General features: G+C 43.8%; 1 protein-coding gene across 3 annotated transcripts in view; it reads left to right on the forward strand.

Annotated features, from left to right (window-relative positions):
- Window positions 1-15692, forward strand: part of znf827 (zinc finger protein 827) — a 65479-nt gene that overhangs the window by 16545 nt on the left and 33242 nt on the right. For 2 of the 3 annotated variants that reach the window (XM_020101296.2, XM_020101298.2), the window contains exons 2-5: window positions 3330-4607; window positions 6927-7099; window positions 7360-7849; window positions 15401-15679. In XM_020101296.2, coding sequence (XP_019956855.1) covers window positions 3330-4607; window positions 6927-7099; window positions 7360-7849; window positions 15401-15679 — 2220 coding nt within the window. The remainder of the gene's footprint in view (window positions 1-3329; window positions 4608-6926; window positions 7100-7359; window positions 7850-15400; window positions 15680-15692) is intronic. The other variant, XM_069530015.1, reaches the window with a different exon arrangement.

Genomic DNA, 15692 nt, shown 5'->3' on the forward strand with positions numbered 1-15692 from the left:
AGTGATTCCCTGACCCGCACTACCGCTCTCTATTTCCTGCTCCCTCTCTTTCATTGCTATATTAGCTCATGGGCATGACTCTCCTTTTTGACATCAGCGCAGCATTGATGCACCCCCGGTCCAGCCTTAATCGGCTAATGGCTTCCTCTTCTTTCCTGCCGAGCCAAATCAACCCCTCCCTTAACCATCCCTCTATCTGTCCCTTGCTTCCTTCGCCCTCCCATCTCCTCTCCCCCTACCCTGTTCAGGCCTGGGGTCAGTGAGGCCAATTTTCATGCCTGGCTTAGTCACAGAGTAGCTTTGTGTGTGTCTCTCTGTGTGTACGTCTGTATGTATGTATGTATGTGTGTGTGTGTGTGTGTGTGTGTGTGTGTGAGAGAGAAAGAAAGAGAATTTGTTAGTCAGTAGCCTCACACAAGTCATGTGGTGGGTGACCTCCTGACCTACCTTTACTCCAGTCCCTTGCTCTTCTCTACCTTCTCTAAATCACACTATTTCCTTTACCAGCAATCATTCTGGTGACAAGGTTAGTTGAAACATTGCTGACTACTGTAGTGAACTTGTATGTGCACACACACACACACACACACACACACACACACACACAGACATGCATGCACCCCTCTGACCTAGAAAAGCTGTGTCCAAAATAATCCTGCCAAGTTCACAAATGGAGATTGTTGACAGCACTACGTGGTGAAACAATGAACAAGTCCAGTACCTGAAATCTCCAACTGTTTTTAGCTGTAGTTACAGGCTGTGAGCTCCCTGTCTATTTTTTGTGACAGGTTAACAAAACAAATAGATTTGCAAACACTGTGTTACAGGGGTGCTACATCAAAATATTTTCAGTCGGTTTGTGTACATGTCTGGTCAAGCTCAAGACAATGTTTTCTGGCAACTCTTGATGCCCTTTGGCCTCCTCTCTATGCAGCATCAGTCTACACTTTGACTTGTTATGGCTCCCTCTTTGTATATAATTTGGTGGCACTTTACATCTCTGTGGACCAGAGAGAAAATCCCCTGCCGCTGCACCACTGAATCACCCGTGTGTGAGTGATAACAGATCCAGACTGCTGAGCACCCTGCAGCTGTTTGTCTCAACATGCAAGTCATCCCCGCCATTACACCGCTAAATGGTTCCCTTTCAGTGGCAGATGCTTGCCGCCTCGGCCCGGATCTTCATGCCTCCATCACTCGGGGTTGTGTGGGGGGGGTTGCAGTTACTGTCGCTGAGCCAGCCACCGCACCGGAGGCAAAGCAGTTGAATGTGTGTCAGAAAAAAATGCAGTGGGGGAGTACTTTAAATCACATTCTTGGCAGAGTATTTGCAGTATAAACATGTATGCATGTGCATATGTTTGTCCCCATGCGTGTGATGAGCATACAGCAGAAATCACAAGCACAGCTCTCAGATGAATCCCCCTTAGAGCTTGGGCCATAGACCATGACCTTGGGAAATGTCATTCCGCCCATGGGGGTGGCTTGCCTGCCACACAAAAAGCCCTGGTAGTGGAGTGCAGCAGTCACTGTAGTGGTGTAGTGTTGTGTCCTGCTGCACCTAACCCTCAGGTTTAAGAGTGAACCTAGGAAGTAGAAGATTTCAGCCTCAAAGCCAAGACCTTGGGTCAGCAATCTAGTGATTTCCCTCTAACCACATTACAGCCATTAGTAGTTCTTGCTGCTTTTCGTATGTCACATGGAAATGGGTCAAGCCCTGCCCTGCATGACTCATTGGTGCTTTTTGCCTCTCTCTCTTTCATTCCTGTTAACCCTTCTCAGGTGGTAAAATGGCTTCAAGGAGCATGGAAATTGGGTTCACAATGTATGCATATTTTGACGTTTTCATTGCCTTTAGAAAAGTATTGACAATGACAAGGGTCATAAATGCTGGGTATACTCATCATGCTTTATGTGTCTATATAATATCTATTAGACATGGATTAGACAGTTTTAAATGCTAAAAGACCAACATTAAGACTCAATCTACTGCATTTTTTTTGGCATCTGACATTTTCTTTCGATGTTTGTTTAGTGTAAAATGTAAGATGGAAATGTGTTTGTGTTGGGGATGAGAATGTGTTGGGAAGTGTGTGAGCCCTGTTTGATATCTGTTGCTGCAGAAGAGTAGCGATCATAGTGGGTTGTGATTGTGGTCACCTTTGTGGACCATGGTGTCAGCCAACTCTAATGATCCCAACAGGTTGCTGGGTAGGGTTGTCTGGCAATCATTTTGACTTTTCCTGTAAACAGAGAGCAGACCCAATAGGCTTCTGTCAGGGTTGTGAGGGTGAAGACATATGTTGGTATGTGAGACATTTTAAATAATTATTTCACAGCCTCTGTACGAGTGCTTAGTATTTTCAGAAATCTCTGCCAGCTACTTTTTAACAGATGCTTTGTGAGGTTGTGTACAGTAACCCAAAGAGGAGAAGGGAAAAAAGTGAGTTTTGACATTTTGTTTTGCCCAGGCTTAGTGCTTTTGACATGTTCTTATGGAGGTTTGTTAATATGTATCAGGAATATTCACTTTTCTTTGTTCGCCCTTGTCTGGCAAGCTGTAATGTTTTGCTTATGAATATTGATACATGAAGTGTATATTAATGACCCTCGGTGACCCTAACCCTATCCTTATTGGCTCCCCGGTGGTATCTGCAGGCTCATGAATATTAATTTAGTTCTGTAACCTCCATTACCCTAATCTTTGCTGTCTAGCCTCCCAGAAGGACCTGTTGTCATGGTAACCCCTTTACTAGACTCTTCCAGACCAAGGGTGGGAAAAATATGTTTTTAAAATGAACAGAAAATTCTAAATTACGCAAACATCCTGGATGAGCGTTGTGGAAAGCTGCCATTATATAAGAGAGAGGTTGAATTGTGCTGGAAGTCGATTTGGTGATCTCTTTGCATGAGCACTGAAGTGTGTATTTACACTGTAAATGGCTTTTATATGACTTGGGTTTGGGCAGGTAAAAGTGCAATGAATGTTCAGAAAAGTAGCTCCAGTTAAGCATCCACATGGAACAGATCACTAATTGCTCTGAAAGATCAGACAAGCAAGCATGGGAAATAATAAAAGTGAATTGTAAATAATAATGTTGAATGTTAAAAGCTGTTTACAGTTAGCCAGAGGCAATGACTGTGCCCTCTACTTAACTCTCTGTAATAAGTGTTTGATGTTTACAATTCTTATTCAGAATACTCAAGTTTTTGCTGAGAAAAAGCTATGTAAGTGCTGAAGGGGGGCCATTTTGATATTTTTGTTTTAATACTTACATATCTTTTAGTTCTGTGCCTTTGTTCTTAATTGTATGTTTTCTCTCTTACAGATGTGGACAGCAATGATGAAGGAGGGCCAGACGGCAGTCCTGTTGAGGAGGAGGCCTGGTTTGGGAATGCTTCTGACACACGTTCAGAGTCGTCGTCCTATGGAGACACCCAGGATGAGCTCCTCCCGCTCAGGGGCTCTTCTCCTGATGAACGACCTGGAGTCAGCACTGGGTCTGGGGACCACGATACCTGTGGAGGCGAGGGCTCAGTGGGTTGTCCCACACCTGTCCATCGTGCCTCTTTGGAACTTCTTGGACTGGATGGAGGTGCGTTCTCGGCCCAGGACACGCTCTCCTCTGTGGTATCATCACTGTACGGTGAGGCAGCGTCTCGTGCCCTGGGAAAACCCCTCAGCAGTAACCTTCGTCGCCTCCTAGAGGCTGGGTCACTGAAACTTGACACTGGGGAGCTCCTGGGTCGCTCATCCAGGGGAGGTGCTGGAGGAGAGTCTCCTCCAATTGGTCTAGCCCCACCATTGACCCTCTCCCCATCTTCCCACCATGCCCACCAGTTAAGTGCTCTTGCCCGAAAACTGGCCAATAACAATAACAACAGTGGCTCAGCCTCACCAGCCTCCTTGGCACCCTCAGTCACCAACATTAAGCAAGAGCCTCTTGACCCCTTTAACTCTGTCACCCCTAGCAACGGCAGTGGCTTTGTATGGGCAGGTGTCGCAGATAAATGGCCGCCGGCCAGCTGCACCACACCCTGCGGCTCCAGCCTATCCCCGGACTCTGCTATCCAGAAGTTAAAAGCAGCAGCAAATGCTGTACTTCAAGACAAAAATGCTGTGGCCGCGTCGTCAACAACTTCCTCGTCCTCCTCCACCTCAGCCTCATCTGCAGTGCCAGCCCTCGGAGGGGGTGGTCGAGGAGATGATGTGGTGCGCTTTGATGCCTTCAACTCTCCGTTTAGCCCACAGTCAGCTAGCTCTACCCTCGCTGCACTTTCCAAGAAAGTCAGTGAGCGAAGCCAAGCCTCGTCGACAGCAAGTGCTGCTACTGACCACCAAGCCTCAGCAAGTTCTTTTCTCTCACTTGTATCAATGACCTCCTCTGCTGCCTTGCTTAAAGAGGTGGCAGCTAGGGCAGCAGGAAACTTGCTGGCAGAGAAGAAGGAAGGTTCCCCCTTGGCGACACCTGGAGTCCTCCAAGAGGATGTGAAACCACTGCTGGACAAGAACCAGAAGGCCCCCACTCCATCTACACCTACTCAGAGCCTAGAGTTGCTGTTGCCTTCGACTCCAAAGGGCAGAGGAAAACCCAGCAGCCAAGCAGGTAATCTTGATGAACAATGAAGTAACAATATATATGCATATGTGCATACTATTCTGTAACACTATTACACTAATCATAAAAATACCCAGACTACTACAGATAATTTGAGTCAAACTCAAGCACAATACATTGTTGAGAGAGTGGATGACAGTTCAAGATCAATTCAGCTACATTTATGGAAAGTTTTCGACCTCCTTCATGTTGTCCTTTTCTTTTAAAAAATAATTGTTCAAATGTAACTGAATTTCGAGGGAGCATATTTTTTATAATCATTATACCGCTTCCAATTCACCATTTACCAAAGACCACAGATGTCATGAAATCTGAATCAAAGCTGTTAATTCCAATACATTTTTAACTAATCTTGCAATTATAGCAACTCCAAATAGATGAGGTGTCTTTGCTGTCACAGTGTGGGAGAGTAGCAGGTTTACTTGTCACCAAAATGCTTTCACAGAAAGAACTACCATGAGATGTTTTCTCTAGTTTTGTAATAGTTTTGTTCTCACCTCACTGGCGCTGAAGTAGCAAGTACTGTAACTTCAGCTTAACTGTCAGCCGAGCAGAGAGCATAGCCGAAAGTAAACAGCCCTGGCTGGCCTTCTAGTCTGGGAAATGGTCTGTGGGCTCGACGGGGGGTTCTGACTGAGACCTCACTGCCTTCCCATACCAGCTAGTTTGTGCTCGGATGTGCCTGCTGCCAAAAGGGGGCCGTCAGTGTGTGCTCGGCACAGTGGGGAGCCCTGGAGTCCATATCCATCTCGGCAGCCTCCTCCTGGCTTCAGCCCCCACTCACCATGGCCCTCTGCACCGATCAGCACAGCAGACTTAAGGCCAAACACATCATACTTTCCACTGACTGGATACAGATGTGTGCACAGTCTCACGAACACACACACACACACACACACACACACACACACACACACACACACACACACAGTTCTCTCTCCCTCTCTCTCCCTCTCTCTCCCTCTTATGCTCACTCTCTCTCCATTACACACAAATGGTCATGCAGTATACTCTGTAAGTGTGTACGCAGATGCAGACATATAACCCAAACAAGGGCGCACACAAAGATCTCACTCTTGCACAGGGAGAGAGAAAGCTTCAAAGTGCAGGCTCTAACTAAGTAGCCTTTAGGGAGAACAGAATGTTTTCAGAGAGATGGATGGGCACTTTTGAGGGATTGTGTCGCAACCCCGCCAAATCTAAAATGGCTGGATCAAATTGACTTCAGACAGATGAGGTAGTTGATGTAATATTCTGTGATGTGCATGCTAAAAAGGGGGTCTGCTCTAACCCGTGAGCTGTCAAGGTCGGGCAGCGCTGTAAAAATGCAGGTAGTTGTTTGGTCGCCAGACTGAAAAATGTGACCTTGATTATTGACTGTCATGTCTTGTTTTATTGTTGTCCCTTGGCAATTCCACTATAAAACTGTGCTGCACTGCTCTTTGCATATACAAGGAATAGCTTTGATTACATAGGAAACCGGCATTTTAAGTGCGAAGATAAAGGTTTCAAACACACACACATTTCTACTCCCCTGCTTTATTTCTGCTCCACATGCCTCGACTTAGTGTAAGCAGAAGTCATTTTTGCATTGTGATCTCTGCTGTGCTTGGAGAGGTTGGGCCGCAGATGGCAGTTTATTGTTGCAAATAGGCAGTCTCGAGGTTTTACACCTCAGGTCAATGAATGGCTGAGCACAGTAATTTCACCAAACACTGATTACCAGATGTTTTTCAAGGAACGGTGCTGGAATACTTATGAAGCCATCCTGACAGGCCCTTGTAGAATTTGTAATGCAATCATGCCTCTTTCTAATAAGACCAATTAAACAGTAATGGATGCCGGATATGAAGCCAACAACAATAATCGAGATACTAAAACATGCTTGAGTTTTTACTTCCATTGTTCTATTGCTTCCAGCTGGCATTTCCCCTGATAGTTTTCACCATTAGGTGTCGGGGAGTTGTCTCTTCCACTTCTCTGAATACTGAAATGATGTTTATTTCTTTTAGGTAAAGGAGGTATATATTCTTCTATGCTCTGAAATCAAGTCAACATTTTTTTATATAGCACATTTAAAACCACCACCATGTTCAACAGGCTTTAAATAAAAATGAATAATATAAAAACAAAGAGACTAAAGAGAGAATAGAAAACAACAAATCAATAAAACAAACATCATTATTACTTGAGAATTAAAATATAGCACAATAACAAATGAAATCAAACTCAACTCACAATTGAAAGCCACTGATAAACCTCTGAGACTGGCTGTAAATAGTAACATTGACCTGTGGTGCCTTCAAGGTTCTCCTGAGGATGGTGGCAAACCGTTCCAGTGTCCCGTGTGTGGCTTGGTCATCAAACGCAAGAGCTACTGGAAGAGACACATGGTCATTCACACGGGCTTAAAAAGCCACCAGTGTCCCTTGTGTCCCTTCCGCTGTGCTCGCAAAGACAATCTCAAGTCCCACATGAAGGTGAGAGCATATTGATATTCTTCATTTGTGACCCTGCACCCCTTGTCATACCCACACACACTGTCATTAATCAGGGCTTATTATGACTCTTGAAATATAATTGTTAACATTAAAGGGTATCCATGCTTTTGTTAAACTTTTAACATGTCCTCTCCGTGGCATAATTAAACGCTGCATGTTTGTTGTAGAATCTCACTGATACTTATAACTGAAAGAATGAAAGAGAAGAAGTGATTCTAAACTTAAACCTGTTTTTCCAGGTACATCAGCACCAGGACCGGGGTGAGACATTTCAGTGCGAACTTTGCCCCTTCACCTCTTCTCGTCACTTCAGCCTGAAGCTTCACATGCGCTGCCACCAGCACTTTCCCCGCACAGATGTCAAGGTGAAAGAGGAGCTCACCACCGACACGGAGGGCGAGGGCTCCCTGATGGGTGACAGCGGCTTGGCGGACCTAAGAGGGATGGAGGCATCCCCGCTGCACTCAGACTCTCAGCAGCAGACGTCCCCTCCGGCCGAGGTGTCCTCCAATCATGTCCACATCAAGGAGGAGCCGCAGGAGAGAGACCTGTCCGTGCTCTCCCCCTTTAGCATCTGCAGGGAACGTCCCAGCAGTAGTGCCAACTCCCTGGACCTACCTGGGGTTGGAGTCGGGGTCAGATCCAGTCCCAGCTGTCCAACTACGGCCTCCCTCTTCAGCCCTGACATCTCTACCAAGACAGCTACTGACCTGCTTATGAAACTATCAGGTTAGCATTCAATTTATCATACGTATTAGAATATTAGTATTTAAATATTATGAAATCCGATTCACTTTCAGACTTAAGCCTTTATTTTAATGATTGGTTAATCATTATTTGTTATTATTATTTTTTAATTATTTGTTAATCCTTTGCTTTATAGGATATCAGCAAAGAATTCTATAATGAGTTCTGAAAATTACTTATTTTTCTTACCAGTAATACAGTGTTAAGAAAGGCATGGATAAACGGCTTGCACAGACACACTGATTGACTCCTCTAACCCATAATTGTTTTGTTTATTGTACCATTTTCTCAACTTGACTTTGCAACTCCAGTCATTGCAGTCGCGCTTTTATCATAAGTTTTTCACGTCTTCAAAACTTGTCTGTGAAGACATCTGTGCTGATCTGACGTTGTCTCGCCTTTGCCTTATGTTTTGTTTTGATTCTTTTTCACTGTCACCAGAAATAACATTCGTAAGAAGTGTAAACAGTTTTATGTTTATCGTCTTGGGTCAAGCCTGCAGTTTGTCTCTATGAGCTGTTTTTAATGGTTTTTTAAAACAATAGGAGCCTAAAATGTCTGGGAGTTGGCTCAAAACTGTAGTGAACAGACAGTTTAAGCTCCTGACAGTGGTTAATATATCATTATTTTTAGACTTTTCATAGACATTAACATAAGAAAAAAATTCAGCATCCCGCTGGTGTTATCATTTAATTTGATTAAATTCACTGTTTAAACAATATTTAGACATTTTATATCTTTCTCTAAAATATGACGCACGGAAGAGCCAGATGTCTTTAAAATGGTTACGACAATACCCAAAGATTTTAAAATGTGCACATAGAACACTGAACTGAGGAAAACAACGAGTAAATATGACTAAATGGATATACTTTATTTATTTTGCCTGCAAGTATTCTTTAAAACAATAACATGATATTTAGATTGATGGGTTTCTTAATAACAGCATTGAAACTTTGCACAGACACAAAGGTTGCCCTTTATCAGTGTAACATATACAGTATATAAAAATATACTGTGATTTTCTATTGTGTGCAGTTGCTTGTGCCACCTACATAAGTACATACACATACACAAGCACACAGTAGACTAAAGTTTTAGAAAACCCTCATTTTTCATTTAAATTTAATCAGTTTAAGTGAACTGAATAACCTTGAATGGTACAAAGGTCAGTGATAAACTGCCCAAGGTAAAAAAAAAAAAAAGTCAAGGTTAGAAAAACTAAAACATCATGCAAATTTCACAAAAAACTAAATGAAAGTTAATGCGAACAACTTCTGCATGTGTCTTAACTTTGTCATTTATTAAAAACCTTCTGTCTGTACAAAGGCAGTGTTGGAACAAATTTTTTATCACTACACCCTCTGATGCACTATACAGTGCTGTTGGGCAGGAATAGTATTATATGTGTGAATGATGAGCAAAAAGTCGAATAACAATGAGGGACTGACAGAAGATACAGCAAGATAATAACCCAAAACATTAGAGAAGATCTAAATAGTATTCATCAGTTAAAGTGCACCATATTCAGTGTGTATGTGTTTTCACCAGCATGTGTGTGTATCGCAGATAGCAAGGCTTTAATAATTTGAAATACCAAGTAACATCCTCAAACACAACTGACTAATTTATTGTCACCTGTTTTGTGACATGTTACTTTGAACATGAACATGTTGTTTGTGTGTTTGGAATAAGCAACAAAGAGGAGACATTTTTTGCATAATAACAAATTCCAATCATACTATGAATGACTGAGAAAACATGGAATCTTCTGATCCTGAGTTCTTCTGACCTATAAAAATTAAGGCTTCAGTGGCTTCATGCTTCCTAAACGTTGCTTTGCCAGTGGTCAACAGGGGATGATATTCTTGGTATTCATCAGTTTAAGTGCACCTTAGGCAGAAACAGTGTATGAATGTGTGCACCACCATGTTAACAGCAGAATTGAATATGCACAAAAAAAAGAATCAAGTCAAGTACCAATGAGCATTACCAAAGTCATGACCTAAATTGGAGCATATACATTGTTCATCACTAATTTTGCCAATAAATGCTCTGGTTTGAACTGTATATTTTATTCGCTTACTTCAGGATATCTAATTAATATCAGATTTGTCTACTTTTTGAAATTAATTTATCCAGGATGGACCTGGCTCTCTGTACCTCAAATTGTGATGACATGGATTTTTTTTAAAGCTTTATAACATAATGATGCAGCATTTCTTTAACAAAACAAACATGCTGCTCCAAGGTTTTCTAGGTCCAAACTGTGTTTAGATGCATTTCACCATGTTGCAAAATATCAAAGTGTAAGCCTGGTGTACGGCAAGATTGATGGAAAAAGGTTGACTGAGGTTCAGCGCTGGGGTCGAGGCTACGGCTGCCACTCTTCCACTTAATGCTGTGTAATTAGATTGAGATCTTGAGTGAGGATGGGAGGAAAAACCCTGGGAACATTAGATTAATTAAAAATTTATGCATAATTCATAATTAAAAAGGAATTCATAATTTGAAATGATTAGCGCCCTCAGCGCCATCCTGTGACCCCGCCAGGATGCACAGGGATTGGGCTGGCTTAGTTAACTCCCCCTCGATCTTGCACACCCCGGCGCCACATGGATGCCCCCTGGGTGCCAGTTGCACTTCACTCTCAGACTGCAAAATCAAGCCCAGGCAACTCCCAGAGGAGCCAAGATGGCTCCTCACAATGTCAGTCCAGTGTCAAGTGGCGGACATCTTAGTCAGGGCATCATTCAAGGACAATGAGGGAGGATATAAAAAGACAGGGTGAGAGGATGTTGAACTTGAATGCATCATGATGGGTTTTAATGAATGCAGCTGCTTTGATCACAAAGTTTTCTCTTTGTTGGGTGGGGCGGAGTTAAAGACAGAGGGTTATGAAACTGGGCTCAGATCTTGGCGAGACTTACCCATGCCACAGAGCAGCCTGGGAGGGAGAGGTGAAGAAGTTCCTCCTGGGACCTCTAGACTCTATTTCTTCTGACCTCCCTGCCAACCCAGATTGAGTGTGTACACGAGCAGCTCATCCCTCCTGCTTTTACACTGCTGTCTCAGTGCCTCAATCCCACAAGGCCTATGAGGAGGAGAAGGAGAAGGGGGGTGTATAAAAAGCCGGAGAGGGGAAGATAAAAAAAAAAAGAGACAGATAATGTGACAGCAAGTGAGGGAGAGGGAAAAAGAGGTAAAGAGGGAGTTGCATGGAGATCCCCAGGCATAAAAAGCCACTGAACTCTTCCTGACCTCTGACATAATAAGCATATCATTTTTTGGGCTGCCCTGCTTTCCACTGTGTGTTATACTGATACCCTTTGATTTTTATCCTTGCACGCTGACACAACCGTTAGCTATCCAGTGTGATCCACATTTTGATTCAGAGATGAAAGCCACTGAGGCACTTTGAAATGCACAGCCCCTACCCTGTGCCCAGTGGACCCTGAGTTAATAATGACAGTGGGCACTGCTCACCCTCCAAACACCAACCCCCGCCCCCCGCTGCGGTGACACAGGCACAACGAGCTTGACCCTGGCTGGGTGTGAATAATTGGCATGCAGGGGGTTGTGGGAGGTGTTGCATCTGTCATGATGCTTCTGCAGTTGTCTTATTTATCTTTGTCCTAGGAGAGTATCTTGCATGCAATGCTTTGATACAGTGAGATGAAGCACTGGTGGAATTTTAATACTGTACATGGAAATGTAGTATTTATAAGAGTGTTTTTTCCTCCATTATCATGTCATTATCTGACTTACTTTTGTATTTGAAAACACCATAGTTTCAGCTATTGTATGTTCAAGCGTAGAGATACTTTGGATTTAGTTTCATCTCTTAGTTGACACTGAGACACTTTGGATGCTGATGCTTTAGTTTTGCCTCTTTTTGAACATCTAGATTTAATCTGTAATCTTATGTCCCTCGCTCTCCAGCTCTGCATGAGCAGACACAGGCAGGCCTTTTGTGTGTGACCTCTGGTACATACATCCCCACTGCAGCCATCAGTATCACTGTCCAGTGTCTAGCACACTGTCAGCTATTGTTGGGTTCTCAACCTGCCCCACGTAGTCCTGTGCTTTTTTTTTTCTCCGGGAGAAAACAGCAGCCAATTGTCAGAGGGTGAGCAGGCCAGCGTGACAGAGGTGGAAAGCTAATGAAGTTATTTGACGGCAGCCCTGGCCACGGAGTGAGAGGTGAGGCGGAGTGGACAAGCACCTGGCAGCGAGACGGATGAGGCGCGAGAGAGAAGCGCGGCGAAGGGGAGAGAAAGGGGGAAGAGAATGCTGATAGAAGTAGCGTTGGTGGCAGATGTCAGAAGGGTGTTATAACATGGAGACAAACTGATAGCATCGTCAACCCTGAGCTAGAAGCAGCTTTACAGTATCATGAACAAGGAGCTGACATTGGCCTGGGTACATACTCAACACAGGCAGGAAGCTCAGAGAGATGAAGCCCAGTCACCCAGAGATGCCCATCTCCTCCTCAGATGTGTGTTCACTACTCACTAAGATGATCTGCCACAGACTGAATGCTCATGATGTGATTGTAAAATTCTGGCTGAAAAAAGGCTGAAGAATAAGCTTGGCATTGTAGGCTGAACTTTCCCTGTTGATTCTTAGCTCTTGCTTTTTGTTATTGAGCCATCAGCTTGAAGAAATAAAATAAAAAAACGTGCCCATTGGATTAGCCTACTAAATAATTCATTGAGCTCTGTAACATAGATTCTGAGTGGAAATACGCTCTATTTATAGCGACAATCCAAAAGGTCACTGAGTGTTGTGACTTTGTGTGCGAGTGCACGGCCCAGGGTTGTTTTTGTTCTCATGAGGCTACAGAGAAGAAGAAAGTGAGAACCTGTGTGGAGTCTGTATGTATCAGTGGCGCAGCCCAGGATTAGCGTATGATTTGAATGCAGCATGTGAACTGTTGTATGTGGCTACACAAAGTGAGGATTTGACCTAAGTTAGTAGGTAAGTGTGTGTCTGTGTGGGTAAAGGCGACAGTGTATTTTTATGTGTGTTTGTAAGATGGTGACCAAGTGTGCTGTCCCTGTCTGATCCGACATGGCCCAACACGCTTCTAATTAGAGGACGTCCTTCCAGGTGCTGACCAGGTTATACTTAGCTTGCCCGGTGACATCTGACGGTGTGACATTTCCAGCTGGTGCCGTGTGCGACCCTGCGCCACTGCCCCTGAACTTGAAGGTCACTGCCCGCCCGCCCGCCCGCCCCCTCCTCCTCCCCACCGCTCATCCGCTTCCTTCTCCCCCTCTTGAACTACAGCCCCAATCTGCCATGGAGTGGCACTGTGGCATCATGGCACCGCATGGGTGGTCAAAACACAAGCACCTGTCCCCTTTTGGTGCCCTGTATCCCCTGTCCCCAAGGCCTCTATCCCTCCGGCATAGATCATCATTAATCAGAGGGGCCAGAGTCAGCACAGATTGATGATGCGAGCAGGGGGTGGCAGGCCTGTGGCGGTTAGAGATGTTAGGTGAGACGTTGGGGTGAGGAGCCGAGCAGTTCTCTGCTGGGGCAAGAGGAGACTGGACAGCAGTCTGCCCAAGAGTGATAGCCTCTCATATCCATGCCCTGTGTGTCTGACAGAGTGTACATGCTAGAAGGTACAAATTGTTTGAAGTGTCAAGGGTTGCGTCGAAAGATGTGTATATGTGTATATGTGTGTGTTGGTGCCACGGTAAACTGCTGTTAGTTTAAATTAGTTTTTGAGCTATTATTTCTTTTATTAATGAACTAGTTATAACTGCACAGCTCTTTAGAACCTCCTCGCCTGTGGTGTCTGTTGGAACATCAGCAAATGCAAATTTTCATTTTTCAGATGATCAGCATGACCACTACATTTTAAATGACATGATAATATGTTCTGATTTGAGCAAAAATAAAATAAAATATAATAGTAATAACAATAATAATAATAATAATTTATCACCGATCTTCTGGTTAGTGGACAACCCGCTCTACTCCCTGATGGGTGGCCGTGGAGGGTTTTTTTCAGTATCATATGTGATTACCTGCCTGTTAAACTTTGGCATAGCAGCAAGGTTCTGCTTCTTGATTCTCGTGTGGAACAGTCCAAATCACATCACCACTGCCGATACGGTTGCATCCATATCTCACATGGGATAACATTTGTGATTTTACACACACACGCACACACACACACACACGCACACGCACACACTAACACACAAAAACCCTGCTTCCCTATGTCCATTCTTCATAAGGAAATAATAATCAAAATTGTCATAAAACCAGAAAAAGATATATCTGTAATATACCATTTTTCATTTTCACATTAAGCTATAGCCTGTGTAAACCATCATTTCAGCACAGTGTGTAGTGGAACGTGCTGAGAGACACAAAGACACGCGCTTGCCCTGCTGTTCTTTTCTTGGCGGCTATCGGAAGTTGCTCCATGTCTAATTATTAATTATTCATCTAAGGCGGATTAGACGTGGCCCAGTTTCTCTTGAAGATGGCTGTTGAGCAGTGGGATGCATGTGACAGTTCACTCCCTAACCCAGGCTACACACTGTAGAGATGGCAGATAAGGCTTCAGGTAATTGCTAGCGCGTCCAAGAGAAGTACCGGAATAATTTCATGTCCTTATGTCTGAAAAGGATTTGGAAGATGTCAGGGGGAAAAAAGGAAGAATAAAGTGCACAGAAATGAAGGAAATGCAGAGAATAGCAGTGTGAATGAGAAAATAAAATGAAGAGGACTTTGGGAATTTGTCACCCTAAAAGATCAGAGAGAAGGGCAGCAATGAGGCTGCACCCTGCTTTGGGCCAAGGGCAACAGTTGCAGAGAGAGTCTATGAAAACCCACAGTGTCTTACTTTCTTCCATTTAATATATTTTTTCATGTATCATATGTAAGGTTGTTTTCACTGATGTTATGCTGTCCTTATGGCATTACATTAAAGTTTAGATGTTAGTGTTGTTTTTTCAGTCGGCATTATGGTAAATTGATACATACTTATTACAAGTTGATGGAGCAGTAGTATTATAACACAGAGAAACTCCTCCACACGGGCTCTTGTCATTGCTGACACAAACTTATCACACACCTTTCAGCTTAAAGGTACCGTGTGTAGAATTTAGTGATATCTAGTGGTGAAATTACATGTTGCAGCTGAACACCCCTCAACTCACCCTCCCCTTCCAAACATGACAGAGAACCTATGGAAGCCTTCAGTTGTCATAAAAACTCAAAAGGTGTTTAGTTTGTCTGGGCTACTGGCGGACCCCCTCAATGTAAATATATAGTATTTAAATATAAAGGGCCCCTTCTATGGTAAAGAAAACCACAATTCATACAATTTTGATGAAACACACTAGTGAAAACATCACTAGGATTATTTTATATTCAATTTTAGCCAATAGATCCCACACTGAACCTCAACACACACCTTGTTTCAGTGATTTACTGCCTTCCCTCTAATCTCTTCTCTTCATTTCAAATCATTCTGTCATTACATTTCTTGTGTCTTTCTAACTGCAGCGGCCAACCAGAGGGAGACGCTCAAGTCTCCATTCCACCTGAAGGAAGAGCCCAAAGTAGAAGAAGCGCTGAGCCCCAGACCATCCTCCCAGTCCCAGAGCCAGGTCCAGCCAAGCTACCCTGCGTCTTTTTGCCAGGATGGATCAACAGGGGTTGCAGCAGCCACAGAACGCCCAGGGCCGCTGAAACCAAGGGAAGGGAGCCCAATGGCGAAAAACAGCTTGCTGAGCCAGGATATCAACGTCAAGGTGGCCTCTGAGCTGCTGATGAAGCTTTCAGGTAGGCTGCTTCC

Source organism: Paralichthys olivaceus, chromosome 8 (assembly GCF_024713975.1).
Source record: "Paralichthys olivaceus isolate ysfri-2021 chromosome 8, ASM2471397v2, whole genome shotgun sequence".
NCBI classification, from domain to species: Eukaryota; Metazoa; Chordata; class Actinopteri; order Pleuronectiformes; family Paralichthyidae; genus Paralichthys; species Paralichthys olivaceus.